Source organism: Betta splendens, chromosome 2 (genome assembly GCF_900634795.4).
Source record: "Betta splendens chromosome 2, fBetSpl5.4, whole genome shotgun sequence".
Taxonomy (NCBI): domain Eukaryota; kingdom Metazoa; phylum Chordata; class Actinopteri; order Anabantiformes; family Osphronemidae; genus Betta; species Betta splendens.
This window is the reverse complement of record NC_040882.2, coordinates 9,022,759-9,047,665: the sequence shown is the minus strand read 5'-3', so window position 1 is coordinate 9,047,665 and position 24,907 is coordinate 9,022,759. Positions and strand designations below refer to the sequence as shown.

The following is a 24,907-nucleotide window of genomic DNA, read 5'->3' as shown; positions in this document are numbered from 1 at the left end:
GAATACGACATATTAATACCATATTATGTTTTGGTATTTTTATTAAGGTCAACCCTGACCTTTTAATGACACATATTGTTATTTTTCTTGTGTTTTCTACACGGGATCAAATAAGCGTAACAACCTCGGTCTCCTAGCAACAAACGTTATTGTGCCAGAAACAATGGCAAAATTTGTGCTTGCAGGTAAATTTTGACTGTGGTTTTCATCTTTAATTATTCAGTTAGCTATTAAAACTCTCAATTTTGATTTTTTTTTCTCCTCTTGCAGGAAAAGCCGACTGCCCTTATTATGCCAAAGCGGAACTGTTAGCAGACGCGCTGCAGCTCTCTCTGCCAAACTTCAAGATCCGTAAAATATGCATCCTCCCAGATGAATGGAAGGTACATTTCTAATTTGATCTGTTTAATTTCTACTGTACGTGTCATCTGTTGTCACCATAACATCTCTGCGGCCTGAAATAGAAATGGCTGGAGGCCACTTGCGTATTAAATGGCTGGAAACACGACAAGTCCCCATTGATTTGGAGAGAGCTGTTGGAACAAGGGGGGAAAGGGATGCTCATAGGTGGCTTTAGCGACTTCCTTGAGCACTGTCAGGTAAGCTAAGCCAAGGTAATAATAGGTAATAATACAATTATTATTATGGTATAGTTAATAATTCTAACTTTGAACTCTAACATGCAGATGTTTTTACTTGTTGGTTGATTAGGAGTATTACAGCATCACATCAGACATGCCTACAGAAACCATGTTAAGCGTTTCAGCTGAAAACCTCGAGACCAGGGTGAACTTCATCAAGGAGCAGCAGCAGCACCATAATAGTCACATCAACGCCCTTCACATATGGATCAGTGGGTGGGTTGCTCTGATAAGCTATATAGATTTCTGGAAACTTTTCAAGGCATTCTATATGTGTCAGCTAATGGGTCGTACCTTTCCAGTGCTCTCAACCCAACCTGCCACATTTTAATCCCCAATCTGCTCTCTGCTGAGGTGTTTCCTCACACTACTGCGATTATCCTCCACATGCTGGAGGTGGAGGGGGATGAGGAGGAACTGAAGGGGCTGAAGATGGAGACAGAGGATTTGGCTCTCCCTCTGCTACATCACGTATAAGAGTTTTTTCTTGAATAAAAACATTTTGTTTTATCAAAACAAGATAAGAACACCTATATATATTTTGCAGGTGACCATTCACACAGATCTGGAGCTAGCCTTCCTAGAAGCAGATGTCATCCTCCTGCTGGATGAGTGGTGTGATGGCAAGGACGCAGAGGACGAGTGCCACGGGGAGAGGAAATTAAACAAAATGAAAGAGTGTTATAAAGAGTACGGAGAACTGATCGATACAAGAGCCAAGAAGGATGTGAAGGTGATTGTGGCCGGTGACTCATTTGTCAATTTAAAGTGCTCGCTTCTTGTGGAGAAGGCGCATCTCACTGACAGTCGCCGGTTTGTCACCATGGCAACTCAGCTGGAGAATATGGCCAGGGCGATACTTGCAAAGAAGCTGAAAGTGAGAGCATCAGGTACACCTGCAAGGTTTCTGCAGAGCTGCTTTGCTTTTTTACACTTTTCTAAAATAAAAACATGTCTTCTTTAGATGTAAAGGACGTGATTGTGTGGGGGAACATCAGTGGCACTTTCTATGCAGACCTGCAGAGGGCGAAGGTTTTCAACTATAATGGGCCAATCAAAGGGCCATCATTCTTCAGCCAGTCAGTTTTAAAGATTCTCCATGACAGGTTTGTTTCAGAGGCAAATATTATCTCAGCATTTATTGATATGACAGTGTTCTTTCCTTCATCCTACTTCTGAAGCTTTGGTGAGTCTTTTTAGAGATTGAGATTTTGAATGCCTTGACCTAATATATCTACTTTGATGATTCATTATATTCAGGTCCACCATGCCTGTATGGCAGGCTAAACACTAATAAAGTCTGGTGCACATCAGATTACAAAACTGCCAACTAAGCTTTATGTCAGGGGAAAGTCATTTTTCCTCCTCCCTATATAAAGATACCCAGTGGCTGTGAAAGTGAGGGAATGAGCACAAGAGGCACAGTCGTCTGTCAGGCAGACAGTCTAAAAATGGAGAACATTCAACGCCAGCATCAGTGGTGGCGGCCAGCGGGATAAGATCCAGGGAACCAAAGGCCTCTCTGAACAACTGAGCATCAGCTGAACAACGATGCTCATGACAGAGCTGCCAGGAGGAAGCTACTGCTGCCATAACATCAGCTTTCTAGACTTTTTTTTATCTCAATTGCTTATTAATATACATGTTAAGGAGATATAGTCATGCATAGTAGTTCAGTACAAGGTATCTGTCAATGTTATGGCAAAAATTGTCTCTTCCTTATTTCTATGCAGTTATTATATGATTTATGACTTATGTTCTGCAATTAATATCTTATGTTTTGTCTTACTGTATGCATTTGACATTTCACCAACATTGTTCAATGGTTGTCTCTGCCTGATAGACTCTCAACTCTAGCTCCCAAACCCAAGGTCAGGGAGTTGTGTCTCTGTCTGTTGAGACTTGGTGCTCCTTTCTCATAGATAGTTGGACGTCAGCAATGCAGGTGTGAGAATGTAAATATCTTCACACACACTGCGACAGGAAGGAGATGGTGCATGTAATTTGATTGGGTTAGAAAGACATTCCACCCTTGTCGGACAGAGAAGCTAAAAGGCAGAAGCAACTTTAGGATCGTGGGCTCTTTGCATCACACCTTCGTGGTGTGTGCACTGATCTCCCCAGCTGGTTTTTGGTTTGTTGATGTGCACGATCAACATCCATGCTTTTTATTTGCTTTCCCCATTATTTTTATTTTCTTTATTATTTCAATAAATCACACAAAAGGACAACTCTCTCATCTGCTTCTTTATGGAAAATTTCCACCACAGAAATTGGCGTCACGAACAGGATCCTGCGGCAGGTCGTCTGGACGGTGTGACCAGGGACGATAGTCCTGAGGACTAGGGTCGCTCAGCCTCCAAACCTCTACAGACATTCAGAGCTGGGAGGACTGCTCACCCGTCTGGATCGCCTCTGACGAGATCCACGAACTCAGATTCAAACTCAAATCTTAACTTGGCTCGACCGGTGAGAGAGATTCCTTTGATTTGGGAAAAACAAAAAGATTGGAACTTTTATTTTTAATTTAGCTGAAACATTTCAATTGCTTGAAAAAAAAAGAAAAGAAATCTTCTATTTGGTTAAAACACTAAATTTGATTAGGAAAAATGAATTAGATCGAGAAGAAGAAAAAAAAATCCCAATAATACATGTTCTTAATTAGGTGAAAGTCTGCTCTGGGTGGTGAGACGTCGGTTGCTAAGGGTTGGCTCGTGGAACCGAGCTTTCGTCTATACTGAGGATACAGACATGGTTTTTGGATCTGTGCGTGGTCCACACGTGGGGGACTGAGTATAAAAGACGGCTTCTGAAAGATGGAGTGCGTTTGCAGAGTGAAGTATTTTCAAGATACGAGGGACCCGGGCCTAGAGGGGCCTAACGTTGAGGAAATACTTTGGGAATGGCTCTGTCGCCAGATCAGGTTGGTTCCCTTTTTACGGAGACGTCCGATAAAAAGGCATTTTGGGAAGGTTCCGGCCGGAACACACAAAAAATCTAAGGCAGGAAACCGCTGAACTCTGAAAGACGGGTTCGGGGCAATTTGAGTCTTCACCACCAGACAGAAACCGTACAAAACTAAAGGTAATTAAAGTAAAAAGTAAATATGGTTATTAGTGTGTTTCATGTTTCCATGAGTGGGAAACTGCTTATGGGTTCAAAAGGAGAATCGCTTAGTGTAAAAGGACATACGCACCTTATTGAAACAAAGTACTAAAGACTTTTGAAACTAAACCCCTAAAAGAAACAGAAGAGAGATGAAAGTAACAAAAAAAAGGAGATAACAACTCTGGGGAAGAATTGTTTGCACTCTGCCAAACACACACATACACATTTGTCAAAAGCAAATGCTCCCATTGTTTCTGCTCTTTGTCCTAATGCTGAACTGAGCGCGATGAGGGTAAATCCGGATCTGGACTCCTTTCCCACCATCAGCAGAAGAACCGAAGGAGAAGAAGCGCCGACCAACAACCAGAACAGGGTGGAAGCTCTGACACCACAGCAGCTGGAGGACACAGACCACAGCATGGAGGCCTCAGCGACTCCCACAACGTCTGCAGCCATCACGTTCTGGGCTCATCAGATGAACCAGCTACTACAAGCCCTGCACCAGCAGGAAAGGACTGTCTCTGAAGCTTCAGAAGCCGTGAAAGTGTCGTACAAGCGTGTGTGTCTCATACAGACACCTGCTTATGACAATCAGCAAAGGAAAACAAGGACAGAGCAACAGCAGAGAAAACATGCTCTGACACAGACACTGGTTGAAACAACAGGAGAGGCTTCAGACGTGATCGGCCCAATAGAGCTGCATGCGAGGATCCAGGAAAGGTCTGTCATCGAGGAACAACTGTCTGTGGTGGAAATTTTCCTTAAAGAAGTAGATGAGAGAGAGTTGTCCTTTTGTGTGATTTATTGAAATAATAAAGAAAATAAAAATAATGGGGAAAGCAAATAAAAAGCATGGATGTTGATCGTGCACATCAACAAACCAAAAACCAGCTGGGGAGATCAGTGCACACACCACGAAGGTGTGATGCAAAGAGCCCACGATCCTCAAGTTGCTTCTGCCTTTTAGCTTCTCTGTCCGACTAGGGTGGAATGTCTTTCCAACCCAATCAAATTACATGCACCATCTCCTCCCTGTCGCAGTGTGTGTGAAGATTTTTACTTTCTCACACCTGCATCGCTGACATCCAACTATCTGTGAGAAAGGAGCACCAAGTCTCAACAGACAGAGACACAACTCCCCGACCTTGGGTTTGGGAGCTAGAGTTGAGAGTCTATCAGGCAGAGACAACCATTGAACAATGTTGGTGAAATGTCAAATGCATACAGTAAGACAAAACATAAGATATTAATTGCAGAACATAAGTCATAAATCATATAATAACTGCATAGAAATGCATAGAAATAAGGAAGACACATAAAAATAAGGAAGAGACAATTTTTCCCATAACACTGTCCCAAAGGACAAGCGAAAGGCTTCACCCACTGGCGCTCACATCAGACTGATGGTTGGGGAAGGAGGAAGGTGACGGTTCCTTTTCATGTGACACAGAAGACGGTACCGCAAACAAACACACACACACATTTCCACACACGCAATGAAGAAACACGCTTACAGCTGATACACGCTCGAATTCATGTTCATGCTTATCTGCTCGCAATGAAGAATCGCTTTCTGCTCAAAACATCCCACAGAGTGATTTTAAAATGATGACAAACAGCTAAATGACAACTGCTGCATGACTTTGCAGTCTGATGGGTTTAAACTATTTTAACTTGCAACAAATTCAGTAATAAAATCCTCCATGTTTCTAAAAATATTTGTGCACACTATAGGTTTGTCTGGCCAGACTGTAGAAAAAAAACAAAAAAAAAAACAGACCATAGGAAGACTGAAACTGACTGAAACAGACTATTAATGACTATTAAAGGGAAGACGACTATTAGAGAGAAGTAATAATAATTACTGTATGTACCAGACTATTAAACTATTAAAAACTTATTCTTTTACTGTCTTGTGCAACACCTGACAGCAAGACACCTTAACATTCATTTTTGCTTTCAAACTTATGCCCAGTTAAATTTTTAGGAAGAGATCTCGTGTAGTTTAGGTATTTGATTGATTTCCACTCCAGACGGAGTGCAGGTTACATCTACATTCTAAATAATCCCTCTTTTGTTGGTGTTAACTTCAGCTCAGCTGTGCTCTTATCATTGGCTGCTGAGGGGGGGCTGTAACTGAGGCCCTCACACAGGCTGCATCACAGCTTGTTTCCATGTGATACGACCTCCAGAGATGCATCTGACCTGTCCTGTACAGCACGTGTCTTCTGGTCCTGATGAGAGGTTTGAAGAGTTATGATTTCACACACACACACTCAAACTGACCTCAACTTCCCTCTATTGGGATGAACACAGGTCTGCGCTTGCGATTTCTTTTACTAACGAACAAAAAGATTTTTGATGTTTATTCTACAGTTCCACACGTCCCTCTGTGAAAACATGATGGAGACAGATGACAGGACGTGGGTCCTTTCGTGAACAGATAACAACAGGGTGGAGGCTCAGCCTTACAGGAAGCACTGCTTCCCTGTGACTCACACACAGACATGATGTAGGTTTGATCAGAGGATGTGAACCAGTGGTCATCACACCTAAATCTGACCACAGACCATGATGTAAACAACAACACCCTCTTAAAGGAGCCATAGATGGCATTACTGCAGACACCACTAAGCTACTGAAACATTGGATGCTACAGGCCACAAAGAGAGCCTGTCTAAGTTACAGTTAGTTCAGACAAAATTTATTTTTCTGGGTCATTGTAATTACAGCTGATGGCAAATCCATCTCACCCAACAGAGTCAAAGCAATTTGAAACCTGCCTAAACCGTGCACGTATAAACAGCTGATGTCTTTTCTAGGTCTTTGTTCTTATTGTAGGACTTTCGTTCCTAACTTTACCTTCTCTGAGGCCCCACTCAGGGTTCTGATGCAGACGTCTTCATCGTCCACTTCTTGTCTCACGTGGACGTCTGAGGCTGAACAACGTTCACCGACCTCATGCTTGCTCTTCAGTCGACTCCTACTTTGGGTCTTCCTGATCTGACCCTACGCGACCTTTCACTCAAACAGTGGATGAGAAATCAGGTTGTACGACTTCTGTTCTTTTGTCCTCATACTTTGATTCTTTTGGAACATAAATCATCCCATCTTTCCACAGCCCGACGGCTTAAATGCAACACCACCTTGATCAACATGCTGAACGTTACTATCAAGAGATCGTCTTGAAGTCTGGCTCTTTGCTAAGACACTACTCTGCTCAGGCTGCAGAGTTGATTGCGTTGACTGAAGCTGGTAAACTAGCAGAAGGAGAGTCTGTTACCATCTACACAGACTCCACAGACGCTTGTGACACTTTGGTTCACTGTGGAAGCATAGGAAGCTTTTGAAGTCTGATTGCAAACCTATCTCACATCATGATAAGGTTCTGCTTTGCTGGACGCTGTCCTGCTGCCTACAGCTAATGCTGTTTGTAACTGTCCCACTCACAACATCATTGACAACTTTGTTGCTGCCGACATGCAGCTGCAGACGCTGCTGCGAAGGTGCGTTTCCTCTCCTCATCCTTGTTTCCTCTCTAACTCTCTCTATCCTTTCCTTCCTCATCTCCCTGTGCTTTAAACATTTTCTACCTCACAGGAACGCAGACTCTGGCTGACGAATGGTTCCACCTGTAGCCATGGAGTCTGGTTTGGGCCTGATGGCAGCCGTGCCGCCCAAACACTTTTTCCCCACAATTCAGATTTCCCAACAGGTTAAAACAGGCGACAGGACCACTACACCATCCAACCAGGAGACTGGGTGATCGTTAAGGACTTAAGGAGGAAGCACTGGGACTCAAAACGGTGGTGAGGCCCCTTCCAGGTCCTTCGGACGACCCACACGGCTGTAAAGATCGCAGAAAGAGTGACTTGGATCCACTCCATCTACTGCAGGAAGGTCCCGGATCCAACAGACGACCCTCCATCTACATCTACACCACACGGAGAAAACCACCACTTACGAAAAGAACTGTGAAGGACGACCCTCGCTGTGCTTACACACGCACTGAGGCGAGGCTGCGTTGACCGTTCAGCTAAAGGTGTGAGCCAAGCCTGAAGCTGCGCCGGTGAATCACACTATCAGACCATACATCTACACACACGCTCCTGAGAAAACACACACACCAGCAGCCTTGAGTTGCCGACGCTGGACGACGTGTAGACTCTTCACATCACGGGAGTGACAGTGACTCAGACGACATTGGGAGGAAACCTGACGGTGATAACGAACCCCAAGTGTCTCTGTGATCAGCTGATCACAACCTGAAGAACCCCAACGAACTGTCAATACTTCAACACACAGGTTGGAAACAATCTAACGCTACTGTTCAACAGGACGAAGCAGATTGTTACAAGACATCAATTGTGATCATGTTGTGTTAGACTTCATTTTATGTTACTTGGATTGTTGCCTTTATCATTTGATGTTTCCATGTAACTTTACACAATACTTTTGAATGAGAAAATTTCACATAATTCACAAAACTGAGTTTAAATATCCTAAAGTTGATTTGGTGTTTAATTTGCTCACAATCACTTTATTCACTGCTACAATTAGTTTTTATCCTTCATCTACAGATGAAAGACAACACAAGCGGAAATATGCATCATCATTCGGGTTTAATCCCCGATTCTCGTATTTATTCTAGACCAATTAAAGATCTGAAAGTTATCCCACTGGTTAGAGGTCTTATAATGCGTGCGACCTCAGCAACACTCTCGTATCAAATGACACAATGCACTATGTTGAAAAACCCCAACTCTAATTCACTTAATGACTTTGACAATGGTCTTAGGCTATCTGACCACAAAATATAATATGATACAAATATGACTATTGGCTTATTTTCTTCACATGCCAATACAGAGGTTATTCTTGTATAACTACCCACCAAAAACAGCTCCGAACCTTTTGTCCCAAGTTACTTGCATTTTATGTGAAGGTGTATTTTGAATCTTGATGAGTTAATACCCTTATTGTTTCATTTGCAAGGATCTTTTATTATTACAGAATATGATGTTGACAATTTTTATTCTTTTATGGTTTGATTAATGTGTAATCAAAAGGGGGGAGTGTTATGGCAAAAAATGTCTCTTCCTTATTTCTATGCAGTTATTATATGATTTATGACTTATGTTCTGCAATTAATATCTTATGGTTTGTCTTACTGTATGCATTTGACATTTCACCTACATTGTTCAATGGTTGTCTCTGCCTAATAGACTCTCAACTCTAGCTCCCAAACCCAAGGTCGGGGAGTTGTGTCTCTGTCTGTTGAGACTTGGTGCTCCTTTCTCACAGATAGTTGCACGTCAGCAATGCAGGAGAATGTAAATATCTTCACACACACTGCGACAGGGAGGAGATGGTGCATGTAATTTGATTGGGTTAGAAAGACATTCTACCGTAGTCGGACAGAGAAGCTAAAAGGCAGAAGCAACTTGGGGATTGTGGGCTCTTTGCATCACACTTTCGTGGTCTGTGCACTGATCTCCCCAGCTGGTTTTTGGTTTGTTGATATGCACGATCAACATCCATGCTTTTTATTTGCTTTCCCCATTATTTTTATTTTCTTTATTATTTCAATAAATCGCACAAAAGGACAACTCTCTCATCTGCTTCTTTATGAAAAATTTCCACCACTCTCAATTAGAAATCCACTGCTTGGCATTGCAAATAGAGCAGCAGCCTCTACTACTAATAAGATCTTTAGTCTTTGGTCTTTTTAAATAACTGTATTTTTACTCTTTTTAAAGTTGATAAAACATTTGAACTAAACTTTTTTTATTAAAAGCATAAAATTCAACATTTTAATATAGATGAATAAGTTTCTCGTATAGATGTTTTAAAGTACATTTTACTTGCGCTTGCAGTGCAGTATATTTTAGGTAAGCACCCTCCCATGTACTTCTACCACCTCTGCCACCAGGTTTTGGTATTAGCATGTGAAAATCTGATAATGTTTTAGATCATACTCATGCGGATGAAGGGAAAATTTATGGAAGGTTCTGAAACAGTTCTTGTTAAGATATAATTACATAAACAGTCAAATCTAAATGATTAATTAACTTTGAATCCATCCCACATGAATGAACTGAAATAAACTGTAAATAAACATCCAACTCCTAAAGGCAAACATGCAGTCATTCTGTTGTTGGCGTTGACCTTGCAGAGGAAGCTGAAGACGTTGGACTCCCAGAGCGACTACATGAACACCAAACCCAGAGCTCCACGGGGCTTCAAGAAGAGAGGCGTCCAGAACCCCATGCCTCGATACATCTGATGGCCACGCGCCATCGGCCCTTTTGCACAGCTCTCCCCAGTAGCTTAGACGTAAACAGAAGGGGCTCCCCGTCGTAGCTTAGAGAGTAATTGGACTGGTGGTGAAACGTTTCTACTAAAAAGAAGAGGTCCAGTTGACGAGACTCAACCTTCAAACAACTTCACTTGGAAGACTGAGAATTTTCAGAGAATACTATTAATTTGTGTGCGGTTTAGTTAAGTCCATGTTTTGTGTTTACACAGCGGAAGTAGCAGTTCATTTAATAAAAAAAGTTGTGGCTTTATAAAAATAAATTAAAAAAATTGATTTCTGGTTTCCTGCGTCTCTGTCTCTCTCTCTCTCACACACACACACACACACACACACACACTGGAACCCCTATGTCTGTGGTCGAAACAGAAGGTGATGTCTCAATGAGGGGATTTAACCACAAAGGGTTCATTCAGATTGCAGATGTGTGTGATAACATCTAGAGCTGCGACCACAACATTAAAATGGTGAAAACCCAACACGAGCCAGTAAGGGGCCTTAAGGAAATCAGTGAAAAGGAAGTTCGAAAGACACCACGCTGCTCGTTCTCATCGCACGCCGTGCAGCCGTATTTCCACACGAACAGAAACATGAGACAGTGTCCTTTCACAGACACCCAGCAAGGAAAGGCGAACACTTCAGACGATAACAATCTGCATCGTTTCCTGTCATCCTCCCTCTACGTCCCCCCCCTTTTCTCGTGCTTTCTGCAAACATAGCTGCTTCAAAGCGACGCCACCGCTACCTTGCTCACCTTGCAGTTCCGCTGCAGCTACTGCAAGTTTCATTCGGGCACCGGGGCCTTTGCTCGTTCACTGCCACACGCAGCATCAAGGTTGGCACGGTGCGTCTGGTGGCGCTCGGTCCCCGCTGGGGACTGGAAGGATTCAAAACAATACCCTTTTATCATAATGTTTATGATGAAAAAAATTCCCCTCCTCCACCGAAAACACAACTTCTGCAGCTACTTTCACAGTTTAATTACACAAGAAGAAAGATTAAGAGATCTTCATCAGTGTTGTTTTATTTACATCTTGCAGATTGAATATTTAAGCCTGCTGCATTTTCTTCCAATACAGGCCTCGATTCATTTTATATATTTATATCTCTGTTGTGGACAAAGACTTAAGTAGCAAGATGATTGCAGGCAAATGTCCTCAAGATCCCAGTTCATGTGTTGGATCTCTCCCCTCTGTATTGGATCTGTGCTGTTCTGGAAAAATCAATCCCCTGAGGAACTTTGTCCTGTGCTCCTCAGATCGCAGATCCTGCTCCGTAATCTGTAGAATGGGAACAGGGAGGCACTCAACTGATGCTTCTCTACTTAGAGGAAGAACGTATGAGACTGTCTGTACTGGAAGTGGGTTATACATTCATGCTACCTTTATGTTTTCATCCTGATCTGAGTATTTTAAACCTCTGTATGATGACATTGACTCATTCAGTTTGCTATGAAACCAAACTGAATGAGTCAAATTAAAATAAATACTTATGACTGAGAGCATGAGCAGTGGAAGATGTGAAGGTCATGCAGATAAGCTTTAATAATCATTTCAAATAAATGATATATAGAATCGGAAACATTAATATGGTTTTAGAGAGTCTCACCAGGACAGGGGTGTATCCCAGGATCTTTAGATGCCGGATCTTGACCGCTAAGGGACCACGGGGTTTGGACGTACCGTAGCAAAAACCGGAGGGTGGTGCGCAAACGATTGCGATTCTAAAATTTTGAGAAATGCATTTCTCAGCTATGAATAAAGGTCAATGACAAGATAAAAGAGACAGCACGGAGGAAAAAACAGTGACAAAACCTCAGTCAGAGCAGACTCAGCTCTATTCAATTATTGCTGATTTGAGCACAATTAAGTTTCTATTCAACATCAAAACGCAACAATTTTAGTCGCTACACTGATGAAGTTTTAGAATTTAGCAGAAATATCACTTTTCATAATTTAGAACTGAGCATAAATTCAGATATGTATGTATACAGATAATAAGAGAAAGTTTGCGTAGTTTTGCATACTGCCTCGGAAGCTGGTAACATGCACCCTCAGTTATGAAAGCTACACAACCTCAAGCAGACTACTATTAAAAAAATAAATATCACTTTGTTAAAAATAATTAAACATATATAAATGCTAATTATTGCTAATATTAGATGTTACATTATGTGACTGAAAGTTTCAGCAGACTTTCTCAGTTATCACTTAGTTTTAAATCCAAGTAAACATCTGTGCTCACTGTATAAGTATAATTTATGGTAAGTTCCACTTTTTATAGTACTCCTGCCACAGTTCAAAGTGTAGATATGATGTGCAAGCGTTTTTTGATGCATTACAAATTGCAGAATCAGATGTGCGTAATCACCCTCACTATGAGAACAAAAAAATGAACATCCTCTGCACCTGGCACATAATATAACCAGAAGTCACAAACATTTTATAAACAAAACCGAAAGGCAGCACTGCGCTGCCAGTTAGTGAACGAAGTCTGGTCACGTCATCGATTGCAAACCAATGCTGTCGCTTTACCTTTGACTGCTCTCTGCTGGAGAAAGCTCTTTCTCTGCGCACCTGCTTGCGTCGCTCTGGTTGGGCACAGGCTTGGTTATCACAGCATCTGACAATCAAAATGAGAACGTAGCTCAAATTCAAAATAAACTGAAATAGTTTTCTTCTTGTAGCTTCTTGTTTTGGGTTAACAATGTAATATTAAAAAAGGTTGCACAAGCACAATATAGCAGAAAAATATTCATTACCTATAAGGTAGAAGTCCTCCACCATCACCATTTCCTGTAGCATTGTGTCTGCCTGCTCCCCTAACACAGTCTGTAGTCCTTGTGAAAGCTGAGGGTTGACTGATGGAATACTGGATTCAGTGTTACCCAGTGAAGGAACAGTCAAGGGCTGACAGAGATCAAGATGGAGGCACAAGTCCACTGTCCGAAGCATTCTTTGCTGATTATTCCGACTCTTTGATGCTGAGAGGAAACACAGAAAGCAAAGATGGCTCAGACATAAAAATGACTAAAGACAACAATGTGTGTGTGTTCATTATCTTACCACTACTGTTTATCTGTTCCACTGTACTACTCTGCAGGAGCTTCTCCAGCGGTGCAGAGGGGAAGTGGCCCAATAGACATAGAAAATAAACAGACTTCAGCAACTCAAATGCAGACAGTTTGTGAAGATAGGAATCTAGGACCTGGCTGACACTGTCCAAAAACCTGTAGCAAGAAGAAAAAACAAATATGGCCATATACACTCATACACAAATGTTCTTCTGACAAAGAACACAACCTGTTTTCTGCCACTGATAGGTTTTTCCACATGCTATGTTTGTGGAAGTGTACTGCTCAATCATCCTAACTAATTCTGTCCTTCATTATGGTAGTTAGATAGTAAATTGCGTGTAAATTACTCTGGCACAGAGTAAGAGTGACCTACGTCTCTCTCCGGTGATGCAGATCATAGTTGAGAGAAGAGTACACCCTCAGAACACAAAGGAGGTGCTTAAATGTCAGGACGTTTGGATCGGACACTACTTTCTCAGCAAATGCGTCCATTAAGGCAGTGGGACAGAACAAAAACTTCTCGAACATGGACAGCAAGAAGAGGAGCTGAAAAAAACAAAGCAGTATAGGTTTTAAAGTCAAGCAGGAAGATTTGAGTCCGGTATAAATACAAATACAGTATGTGTTCTTGTACCTGTTTATTGGTCCATACATCCAGTGTGGAGGCGATGTAGTTCGATACTCCAGTGAGCATGTTTAAATCTCTGTAGTGCAGCTCTTTACATGACTGCAGCACTTTATACAATATGTTAAAGGGGATCCACTGGAGGTTTTCTAGCAGAGTGTTGAGAAATATAACTTTAGAGCCTTTTTCCAAATCCTACAGGTTATAATATCCCAATATTTACATAATTCTGTATGTTTTTTGTGGCCATATTATACCCCATAGGAAGTATTTTATGAACGTTCACAAATTCCCAAGACAATTATTTTACCTGTGATGGTTTTACTGCAGACCTCCAGCAGTGGTCTGGAATAGAAACCCATTGTGGCCATAGTGGAGATCATATACTGGGTGTTGGGAAGGCTGAACTGGCCAGTCATTGACAAAGCTTTTCTCTGAAGAATAAACACACAAAACATTTCTTGGGTTATGTATTCAGAGGTGAAATACACCTATGTAATGTTGAATTCATGAATCTGTAACTGACCTCTAGTTTTTTCTTAAGGTCCAGAGGTACATCTTTCCCCAACAAACGCATCATAGTCTGGAGAGCCAATACAGACTGGATGCCAGGAAGACGGGCCTCAACAATTAGTCTAGGTCACAGACATAAAAGTCAGATGACTGTTTTGTACATTTCACAAATTCTGAAAATCTTTGTGTACCTCGTGCCATGTTTAAGTGCCCCAACGCTGGGGCTGTCATTCATTTTTTCCAGACAGGTTGCCAAGATGGACAGGCTCTTCTCATCAAAGTTATTCATCTTCTCCTGTTAGTAAGGCACAAAACTTGAATAATGTCACCACAAAAACGCCCATGTACTGATCCTGTTATTGAGCTTTGTTTACCTGGCAGGTTTGGAGCAATGTTTGAACCACGCGGCTTTGTTGAGGCACACCTAGGTTGACCATGCTCAAGAGAGAGTGGACCAGACAATCATTGTCCATTAGCCATGCACTTTTCATGGCCTTCTGCAGTAGTGTCTCAAATGCAGGATGCTCAAACATCAGCTGGCGCTCATAGCGCAGCTGCTCATCTGACATCTTCTTACTGGTGGACCACATGTGGTTCAGGCAACTGCTGATCTGCTTAATTGTGGGTGCGTATTTGCAGGTGAGGTCCAACACATCTGATGGGGAGCAACATTTCTGCAGCTCTGCCACGAAGGGGGATTGCCTAGGTGTCTGCCCTGAGATGGTCGAGCTGAACAGTGAAGACTCTGCTGGTGCAGAGGAGAGATCCTTCTCCTTCACCTCATCATTGTGAATTCTGCCTTGTGAGTAAAATTGCACTGAACTGGCTAAACTTATTGCCAGGCACGAGTGGCTTCTCCCTATGTCCCAGGTGTGTGTCAGCCTTTTACAAAGAGAAGATGAGTTTTGGGTGGCTGCTGGCTTCACGGGAAAGCGCGATTGCCATAGAAACTTGCGGCTGCAGAAGCGCAGAGCGCATCTCATGGCTTCTTCAGCCACCCAGACTGACATTATTTTCTATTTATTTAGTATCCAAAAGAGTGTGTGATCTTTCACAACTGTCTCACTACAGAGAACGAGGCTACTCGCCAAATATTTAGACACTTGCGTAGGTATTTATTAAAAATGCCAGAGGCCAACAAGGTCAACAGACTGTCTTCTTCAATCAAAACACCAGCTAGCTTGTGTTAGATGCGATTAGCTAATGATGCACCTACATCATTAATTTAATCACACAAACTGTACCAAAGTAACATAAAGCACCTGCCTGACAATGTAAACGTTGACATAAAAGCCGAGTCCCCCAAGTACCGTAACTGCAGAAGTAGTATATTGTTTTAGCTAGACCAACTTACGCTAGCACTGTCGCACGCTGGTGGCGCTGTGTGCGCCGCCATCTTTGGTCCCCTGACAACATAGTACGACTACGACATATCCTGTCAAACATAAACCTAATTACAAACAACAATTATTGTGAATACGACATATTAATACCATATTATGTTTTGGTATTTTTATTAAGGTCAACCCTGACCTTTTAATGACACATATTGTTATTTTTCTTGTGTTTTCTACACGGGATCAAATAAGCGTAACAACCTCGGTCTCCTAGCAACAAACGTTATTGTGCCAGAAACAATGGCAAAATTTGTGCTTGCAGGTAAATTTTGACTGTGGCTTTCATCTTTAATTATTCAGTTAGCTATTAAAACTCTCAATTTTGATTTTTTTTTCTCCTCTTGCAGGAAAAGCCGACTGCCCTTATTATGCCAAAGCGGAACTGTTAGCAGACGCGCTGCAGCTCTCTCTGCCAAACTTCAAGATCCGTAAAATATGCATCCTCCCAGATGAATGGAAGGTACATTTCTAATTTGATCTGTTTAATTTCTACTGTACGTGTCATCTGTTGTCACCATAACATCTCTGCGGCCTGAAATAGAAATGGCTGGAGGCCACTTGCGTATTAAATGGCTGGAAACACGACAAGTCCCCATTGATTTGGAGAGAGCTGTTGGAACAAGGGGGGAAAAGGATGCTCATAGGTGGCTTTAGCGACTTCCTTGAGCACTGTCAGGTAAGCTAAGCCAAGGTAATAATAGGTAATAATACAATTATTATTATGGTATAGTTAATAATTCTAACTTTGAACTCTAACATGCAGATGTTTTTACTTGTTGGTTGATTAGGAGTATTACAGCATCACATCAGACATGCCTACAGAAACCATGTTAAGCGTTTCAGCTGAAAACCTCGAGACCAGGGTGAACTTCATCAAGGAGCAGCAGCAGCACCATAATAGTCACATCAACGCCCTTCACATATGGATCAGTGGGTGGGTTGCTCTGATAAGCTATATAGATTTCTGGAAACTTTTCAAGGCATTCTATATGTGTCAGCTAATGGGTCGTACCTTTCCAGTGCTCTCAACCCAACCTGCCACATTTTAATCCCCAATCTGCTCTCTGCTGAGGTGTTTCCTCACACTGCGATTATCCTCCACATGCTGGAGGTGGAGGGGGATGAGGAGGAACTGAAGGGGCTGAAGATGGAGACAGAGGATTTGGCTCTCCCTCTGCTACATCACGTATAAGAGTTTTTTCTTGAATAAAAACATTTTGTTTTATCAAAACAAGATAAGAACACCTATATATATTTTGCAGGTGACCATTCACACAGATCTGGAGCTAGCCTTCCTAGAAGCAGATGTCATCCTCCTGCTGGATGAGTGGTGTGATGGCAAGGACGCAGAGGACGAGTGCCACGGGGAGAGGAAATTAAACAAAATGAAAGAGTGTTATAAAGAGTACGGAGAACTGATCGATACAAGAGCCAAGAAGGATGTGAAGGTGATTGTGGCCGGTGACTCATTTGTCAATTTAAAGTGCTCGCTTCTTGTGGAGAAGGCGCATCTCACTGACAGTCGCCGGTTTGTCACCATGGCAACTCAGCTGGAGAATATGGCCAGGGCGATACTTGCAAAGAAGCTGAAAGTGAGAGCATCAGGTACACCTGCAAGGTTTCTGCAGAGCTGCTTTGCTTTTTTACACTTTTCTAAAATAAAAACATGTCTTCTTTAGATGTAAAGGACGTGATTGTGTGGGGGAACATCAGTGGCACTTTCTATGCAGACCTGCAGAGGGCGAAGGTTTTCAACTATAATGGGCCAATCAAAGGGCCATCATTCTTCAGCCAGTCAGTTTTAAAGATTCTCCATGACAGGTTTGTTTCAGAGGCAAATATTATCTCAGCATTTATTGATATGACAGTGTTCTTTCCTTCATCCTACTTCTGAAGCTTTGGTGAGTCTTTTTAGAGATTGAGATTTTGAATGCCTTGACCTAATATATCTACTTTGATGATTCATTATATTCAGGTCCACCATGCCTGTATGGCAGGCTAAACACTAATAAAGTCTGGTGCACATCAGATTACAAAACTGCCAACTAAGCTTTATCCTGCTGTGACTTCACCCTGTGCCAATGTTGGTTGCACAACAAATGTGAGCACTGCGGTGATAAACATCCTGTGCTGGAAATACACCAAAGAAACAATAATCTCCATATCCTTTCCAGGAAATGGTTGGGAACCGACTTCCAAGACCTGGTCCGCTGTCAGCGTGCAGCTGTTGCTTCCAAACTGTCCCACACAGCTGCCATGTCTACAGCCAACGGGATCCTCACTATCCTAAAAGCTTGGAACGGCACCTGCAGTCCAGATGACATCTTCTCTGTGGGAGTGCTCTGCCCAGGTTCAAACACAATGAAGAACAATATGTGGCAAAATACCATCAGAGGGTTTAGTTGGCAGTATTAACAACCCAAGCTTTTAAAAAGTAAGGGGCTCGTGCCTAAATATGAGCTTATTTTGTGAACGTGATTGTTTTGGCTTTTTGCAGGCTACTACGATCTCCCAGATGGCATCATCTTCTCAGTTCCAGTAACTTTCACACATGGTAAATGGTCGACACTGCTCGATGTGACTGTTGGAGATGGACTGAAGGAGAGACTTCAGCTTTCTGCTTCTGAAATCTTGCAGGTATGTGAAGTTACAAAAACAACCAAATGCAGTTACAATATGCTGTTAAGGCATACTGTGCTCCCAAAAAACTTTTAATGGCACTAAAAGTTTGCTTTTTCCCCCAGGAAAGAAGAGCAGATGACATTACTATTACCAACAGATAAAACAGATGACAAGATGAGTTTACAGATGGCACGGCCCTGTCCAGTTAAAGACTTTAAATCAATAAAGAGGTAATTGAGATAAATGTCAAGCACACACCTTCCATTTGTTTCAGTTTTTTCTTTTATTCTCTCACGTTCACATTTGGAATTGCAACGATACTTTGATGGTTAGATGACAAATCTTTCCCGCTTTGTCAAAGTTGTCCGTAGATGTTACAGAGTTTTGTTAGATGTAAAAGATCAAACTGAGCTCTTTATGGAAAAAGAAGAAATTAGAAAATATATTCCTTTTTTAAAATTGGACAGTTCAGTAATTGTTTTATATATATATATAGTCCATGTAGCTATATTTTAAGCATAAAACACACTATTACCATACACAAACTAGTCTGTTAATATGCTCGACATTGCTGGCCACACATTTTCCATTTACAGCTGGGAAGTATCTTAAAAATGAAGAAACAACAAAACTTTTATTCATCCTAGTGATTAAATATTAAACAATACGCAATTGAATGGGCTCCTTAACCTCATTCAATCTTTTTCTTCATAAATTGTGCAGTACTTTGTCATTTGACAAGGAGAAACCGAGTGCTGTTGTTTTTTTTGTCCATTTTTTCTAACATGCAGAATGTACACGGTCCTGTTTAACATTTCTAGACTATACACAAGGAGGCATTAACTGGAGAGAAAAAAAATAGGTTAGTACAAATGCAGTGCACTACAACAGGTCAGGAAATGGACACATATTCTGCAATGTTATTTTGATTTGTACAACCCAACCCTGAGTTCTGGAGGCTGAGTGGCTGACTTACAAAAGCAAAAACCCTGACGCACACAGTGTCATGAAGGGTCACTTCATCAACATCAGCAGCAGCCAGATGTTGAACAATTAAACACGTCTCTCGGAAAGTAGGAAAAGTAACACGTCTTTCCTGATCACGGTAAATACATGCGTGAATCGTGGCATGCATGGATTTCATCGTGGCACAAGGAGGGTTACTTGCTAAATACACATATCCAAGTGATGACTGTACATGTACAAATATTTCAGAATGGGCGAGTCCAAGTCACGAGAAGCCTGTTATCAAAGTCAGTACATATGAGTGTAAGAAATTAAAGTATCTTTGCACTTGTCAAATCACAGAGAGGAAAGCTGGGGAAGGTTTCTCACATTAAAGTCACTTGTGTGCATGGGTGAAAATCTACTACCTGTTAACATCCAACAATGTCAAGAGATTAAGTTTCCATATCCAGGCAACAAGTGAAAGACCACTAAATCACTGAATGCTTATGTCAGAGCTGTAACCTTTAGAGGAAAGGATAAAGTGAAGGCTAATACTATTGTTAAAGTCTAACTCTGGGAACTTGTTACTATATTTTTAACTTGGACGTCCGTGGTGTCAGCATTAATACACTTAACATTCAACAATATTGGGCAACTAAAGGGACGACATTTACTTTTTAAACTCCCTCTCAGATCAAAAATAAAGTTTCATCAATGGACCATTAAATTAAATAATTTATAGCATATATTAATAGTATATTCCAACTCTTCCTTAACAGTAATGTGAGGCTTTGAAAGTAGAGTAATTTCAACCATCTGCCACACAATCACCAACCAACAGTATCAGACATCAAACTCTTTGATAAATGTTTTGTGTATAGAAGTATGAAGGATATAATGTCGTTCTAATACAGAAATAAAAACAAAACAGTTGGAGGTTTGGACAAAAGGGGGAGCAACAGAGAAGCTATGATTGTGATTGATGAGGGGACGGAGGTGTGTCTAAAGCTCCTCCCACCACCTGTCTATCAGAGCTGGGCTCCAGTCCCTCATAAACCTGCTCCAGTTCACTTTGGTCCAGGAGCTCAAAGTCCTCTTCCTCAGTCGGAACTAATGTGTCGTCAGGCATCTCCTCGCCCGCGCCGCTTTCCGTTGTGATGGCCTCATCCACGTCCTCGTCAGTCCCCAGCGTGCCTATTGTGGTAACTGTAGTGTTAGCAGCGGTACCTGCGGGTTGGATGGAGGTTTCCGAAGCGCCCAGTGGATTTTCAGTAGGAAGGAACTCATCCAGGGTGGGCTCCTCGCTGGCGTCGCTCGAGCGGAGCAGGGCAGACAGAGTGTTCTGCACCACAGTGGAGATGGCCGTGCTCACGATCTCCTCGCTCAAGGCCTCCAAGGATCGCTGGGCACCCTGGATCCCTGCAGGCTCCCTCGCTCCCCTCGACCGGCCCGCTTCTTGCCCTGCACCCAGCACTGGCACAGCCCCCCCCTCACCCCCTGGTAAACGTCCATGTCCGTTGAAGTGTGTGTTCACAAAGTGGAGGGGTGACGCCAAGTGCTGGATGAGGAGGCTGGTGGGGCTCAACTGCTCCCCCTCTGATTGTGCACTGGCTTGTGCTCCGTCTACCTGGGTGGTGTTTCGCAAAGGAAAGTGAAGCAGGCTGTGCTCGATGGACGGGAACTCCTCAACTGAGGGGAACTCAGGGAGATCCCGCAGGTAGGACTCTTCTGGATCACTGTGTAAACTCTGCTGGTCTAGATCTGTAGTAGATGAGGCGGAAATAAAACGACTCCATTGAAGTTTAGCTGTGTAATGAAGAATAAGTGATGTAAGTGACATCTACCTTCAGACATGTCGGTGAGTTGAGGAGTGGTGGCTCTGGATACTGAGAACCCTCCGCTCTCCAGGATGGACGCCTCCTCGTCAGACAGCTCTGAGTCTGTGATGGCCATCGCCAGAGCTGTGGTTTTCACATCCACCTAGACAGCAAAGCAACAAACCCACACAGACGAACCAACCTGTAACCACCACAGTTCTCTTGTGCATTTAAAATAGATGTTAGCATCACTAGTGGCAATTTACAGCATCCACAGAAATCACTGGTACTCAGCTCTGTAGGTGTAGACATCTGACAAAAGATCAACACTAAAATTACTGAACAAACGGTTCTGGAGTTTCACACCCAGCAGTAGAAATTAGTGGTGTATCATTTACCTGTGCAAAAATGTGCATTTAACCACACAGCTGCTTCCTCTGATGGTTTTGAACTAAAGCCTTATTGTTTGCAGCAGTTCAAGGTAGACCGAGATTTACTGTGTGTGTGTGTGTTTACCGTTGGAGCAAAGCACGACAGCTCCTCCTCGCTCTCACTTTCAGTTTCAGCCCTTGGCTCGTCACCCTCCTCCACCTCTTTCTTCATTTCTGTTAAGGTACACATGCACACTATTAAATATCACACTGAACCAGAGGAACTACTAATGACATAACCTTGACATTCAACATGGCTTCATTTACGCCGTTATGCCACAGGTGATTTGACAAAAACTATTTTTATCCACATTAAGTCAAACCTCAAAGTCTTGCATTAATGTTACAAGCCTGAATGAGGCTTCAGTCTATGGCCTGCGAAGGTGACACACAATAGCACTCACTCCTCTTGTCGTGCTTGCGGTGCTCGGTGTCTCCCTTCATGCTGTAGTCCAGTTTCATCAGGATTGGCTCCAGGCCCGTGTACATCCTCTGGATGAGCTCATGGTACACCACCAGAGGCCACAAAAGCACACTCAAGACTGGAGGGGTGCGCAGCGGAAAACAACAACAACAGCACAAGTAGGATGGTTCAAATGCACAATGCTAATGTATAAATATCCTCCAACTTAAAAACATTACAGTATCTTCTGGACAACATTACAACAGAACTATAATGACTCACCTATAATATAGGAAATCATGATTCCTGGTACATAATGTCCGACCACGGCGAGCACAAAACAGCCACTGCACATCATTGCACAGAACTGAGGAAACAGCAGGGAAAATTTGGCTTTGACACCTTTAGGTTTAAGGGTACAGGAGGAGGAAGTGAAGGTGGCACTAATGCATGTGTAATAAACTTTACAGAGGATTTATTTTTTGTGCATTATCTTTAAGAATGAATTCAGTCCACTCTATCTGCATCAGCGACCTGCATGTGAGCTGACACTGTGGATTAGGCCCGAGAGGGATGTTGCACAAAAACAAGGTACTGAAAGAGATAAGTCAAGATCTACTGTATCTGGTGTTCTGCTTGAATTTATCCCAGACTTGGTTGCACCAAAGTAGGACCAATTAAACCCAGCCTAGTTTCCATAGAAACTTATTCTCCATTATCAAGCTACTTTTCTGAAGATTGCTCTTCATTTTGTTGACAAATGTGTGAATTTATTGAGTTTCCAGGAGAGATCTAGCTATCGTTTTTTCTTAATTGCTTAAATTAGTATAGATAATAACCTGAGAGATACATTCTCTATTCCCATCATTTGCTCATAATAAACAATTCAGCAACCTGCAAAATATTCTCCCTGTGATTTTCCTTGACCAGCCAGAAGAGAAACCAGGTTGTTTAACCTGTACATCATAATCCTACTTTTGTGCAGTCTGTGATGTATAAAAAACATCTGTACTTTTAATAGTGGGAGTTAAAGTGCATTTACTTTGCCGTGGTTCTGTCGTTTGTATTGCAACATCTCCTGCAGGTACAGGCAGCAGGTCAGGTAGCTCTCTGCCAGGTGGTGGCTGAGTTCAGGGACACTGAGCAGACGCTGCTCCACACTCATTGTGTCACTGTATGCAAGCAAAAGAATGCATGCACGCACACACACGCACGCGCACACACACACACACACACACACACACACACACACACACACACACACACACACACACACGCGCGCGCACACACACACACACACACTCGTGTAAAACACAATGTACATACGTACTTAAAGTATTCCACTGTTTGCAGAATTCCATATCCTATGTTCACAGTAACGGGGAAGGAGAAACGCGCTGGGGATGAGTTCTAATAACATGGTGTCATTTTTGAGGAAAATACCAATGGCATTTAACATGTGCTTACACTAAACATGTGCTCACAAATCAGAAAATTACCCCACAAGAGGCAGGACTAAAACATAATACACACCTTTGCACAGGGTGAGACTCTGCATGTTGAACTGCAGTAGATGAAACACATAGTTAGCAGCAGATTGTGATCGTACATGTAAAACAAATGGATCATTTTGTCACATCTACTAGGACACAGACTGTAATGAGAGTACTTTGTACTATGTAGTACTACTAGTAGTACTAGAGTGGCACTGTGGTGGTGTTCTGGAAATCAAATATGCACAAACCCACGCATAAGGATAACACAATGCTGACTTTCAGCAGAGTTTCTTGGCTTTTCCAGCCCTGCGTGCCTCTGCTCAGACCGCATCCTACACAAAAGTATCATTGAACTGGCCCAGCAACACTGAGCATTTGCTCGGGCGCTGAGTGACAAAGCCTTGGGAGCAGATTTCACTGACGTGACGTACCATTACCAGCAACGACGGGCAACTTGGGCTTCCATCTCTCCAGCAGCATCAGTCCCAGCAGGGAGACACTCAGCAAGAAGAGAGGCCGCAGGGAGGTGGAGGACAGGAGCCTGTGGTCACGCAAAGACAAACGGCGACAGCTCAACACACGCACATGGAGCACAGTAGTACAGTAATATTGGCATGAGATCAGGAAGCTGGCGTTGAAATTAGACTGAGTAAACACATGTGCATGTCAGGTTCCTGGTTGAGTGAGGGGCAGGACAGAGCGGCAGTGTGTCAGTGACTGCTGCTTGACAAGGCCCGGGCCACTCCGTGCGTGTTTGGATGCGGCTCGACACAAGCTAGCGGCTGTAACAACCGCTTTTGACGGCGCCACGGCGCGTTTCCCGACAGGATTCGAAGCTAGAAGCCAAGTGTCCCGTTCCGCAATCACGTTTAAAGCGGCTGCAAGGCACGTTAGCAATCCGCTAAAGACGTGGGATTAGCTAACTGGACGTGACGTCCCCCTACGCGGCTGTTAGCGCGCTAGCACCCGACGATGCGCCCTACACACGCAGCGGGCGCGACCGGACGCGGCCGCGACGTTTACCAGAATAACGTGTTGAGAGTCAAGGCGGCGGAGATGCTGTGCAGCGGCCTCTCCCACACCAGCAGCCGCTGCACCCACAGCAGCAGGGACTCGTACTGCGATAGCCAGCCCTGAAGACGCTCCCGCAGGCGGACGAGCTCCGGGTTGCCGTCGCCGCCGGCCTGCTCCGAGGTCTCGGCGGGGAAGAGTGCCTCCAGTCCGACCGAAGAGGAGGTGGCCGAGGGCCGTGCTCTGGCCTCCTCTCCGCTCGCCATGTTTCCCCCAGTTTATGTTGTTTTGGAAAGCACGGGGTATATGGAAAGATCGTCAAGCTCTACAAACGTAGAAAGGTAACGCTTCCTGTTGCAGCCTTCAAAATAAGAGAGATTAACCACAATGTACGAACTTAAATAGCTACAACATGCTAATACTACTAATAATAATTCAAATAAACAATAAAGGTCCAATTATAGGGCTCATGCACAAAATGTCTCAGACTTTAAAATAAATGA

At 43.0% G+C, this 24,907-nt stretch overlaps 4 protein-coding genes across 11 annotated transcripts; 2 read left to right on the top strand and 2 right to left on the bottom strand.

Annotated features, from left to right (window-relative positions):
* Positions 1–29: 29 nt before the first annotated feature.
* On the top strand, positions 30–10,348 carry LOC114870000 (putative malate dehydrogenase 1B). Of its 8 annotated transcripts, none has more exons than XR_008696190.1 (9): positions 30–185; positions 271–383; positions 465–599; positions 712–857; positions 944–1,112; positions 1,189–1,531; positions 1,606–1,747; positions 5,111–7,255; positions 7,350–10,348. XR_008696190.1 is itself a non-coding variant. In XM_029174593.2 (8 exons), exons 1-8 carry the CDS (start codon positions 164–166, stop codon positions 5,151–5,153), a joined length of 1,113 nt encoding a protein of 370 aa, XP_029030426.1. In that variant the 5' UTR covers positions 30–163; the 3' UTR covers positions 5,154–10,348. The 8 variants fall into 8 exon arrangements, 6 of the variants coding, with proteins under 6 accessions (XP_029030426.1, XP_055369052.1, XP_029030444.1 ...); XR_008696189.1 differs by having other exon boundaries at positions 5,111–7,558; positions 7,646–10,348; XM_029174593.2 differs by having other exon boundaries at positions 5,111–10,348.
* A 723-nt stretch (positions 10,349–11,071) lies between these two features.
* LOC114869972 (FAST kinase domain-containing protein 2, mitochondrial-like) lies at positions 11,072–15,701 on the bottom strand. The gene is made up of 11 exons (XM_029174537.3): positions 14,654–15,701; positions 14,471–14,574; positions 14,293–14,401; positions 14,077–14,200; positions 13,776–13,915; positions 13,515–13,687; positions 13,131–13,294; positions 12,827–13,048; positions 12,600–12,687; positions 11,674–11,788; positions 11,072–11,345 (listed from the first exon to the last, which is right to left on the bottom strand). Exons 1-11 carry the CDS (start codon positions 15,287–15,289, stop codon positions 11,223–11,225), a joined length of 1,998 nt encoding a protein of 665 aa, XP_029030370.1. The 5' UTR covers positions 15,290–15,701; the 3' UTR covers positions 11,072–11,222.
* An 81-nt stretch (positions 15,702–15,782) lies between these two features.
* mdh1b (malate dehydrogenase 1B, NAD (soluble)) lies at positions 15,783–18,560 on the top strand. The gene is made up of 10 exons (XM_029174563.3): positions 15,783–15,938; positions 16,024–16,136; positions 16,218–16,352; positions 16,465–16,610; positions 16,697–16,862; positions 16,939–17,281; positions 17,356–17,497; positions 17,851–18,026; positions 18,174–18,313; positions 18,421–18,560. The coding sequence occupies exons 1-10, from the start codon at positions 15,917–15,919 to the stop codon at positions 18,457–18,459; spliced, it is 1,422 nt and encodes a 473-aa protein (XP_029030396.1). The 5' UTR covers positions 15,783–15,916; the 3' UTR covers positions 18,460–18,560.
* Positions 18,561–18,562: 2 nt separating this feature from the next.
* retreg2 (reticulophagy regulator family member 2) lies at positions 18,563–24,858 on the bottom strand. Its single transcript, XM_029174549.3, has 9 exons — positions 24,417–24,858; positions 23,825–23,934; positions 23,431–23,461; positions 22,940–23,069; positions 22,180–22,264; positions 21,899–22,036; positions 21,580–21,668; positions 21,091–21,226; positions 18,563–21,007 (listed from the first exon to the last, which is right to left on the bottom strand). Exons 1-9 carry the CDS (start codon positions 24,668–24,670, stop codon positions 20,214–20,216), a joined length of 1,767 nt encoding a protein of 588 aa, XP_029030382.1. The 5' UTR covers positions 24,671–24,858; the 3' UTR covers positions 18,563–20,213.
* Positions 24,859–24,907: the final 49 nt, after the last annotated feature.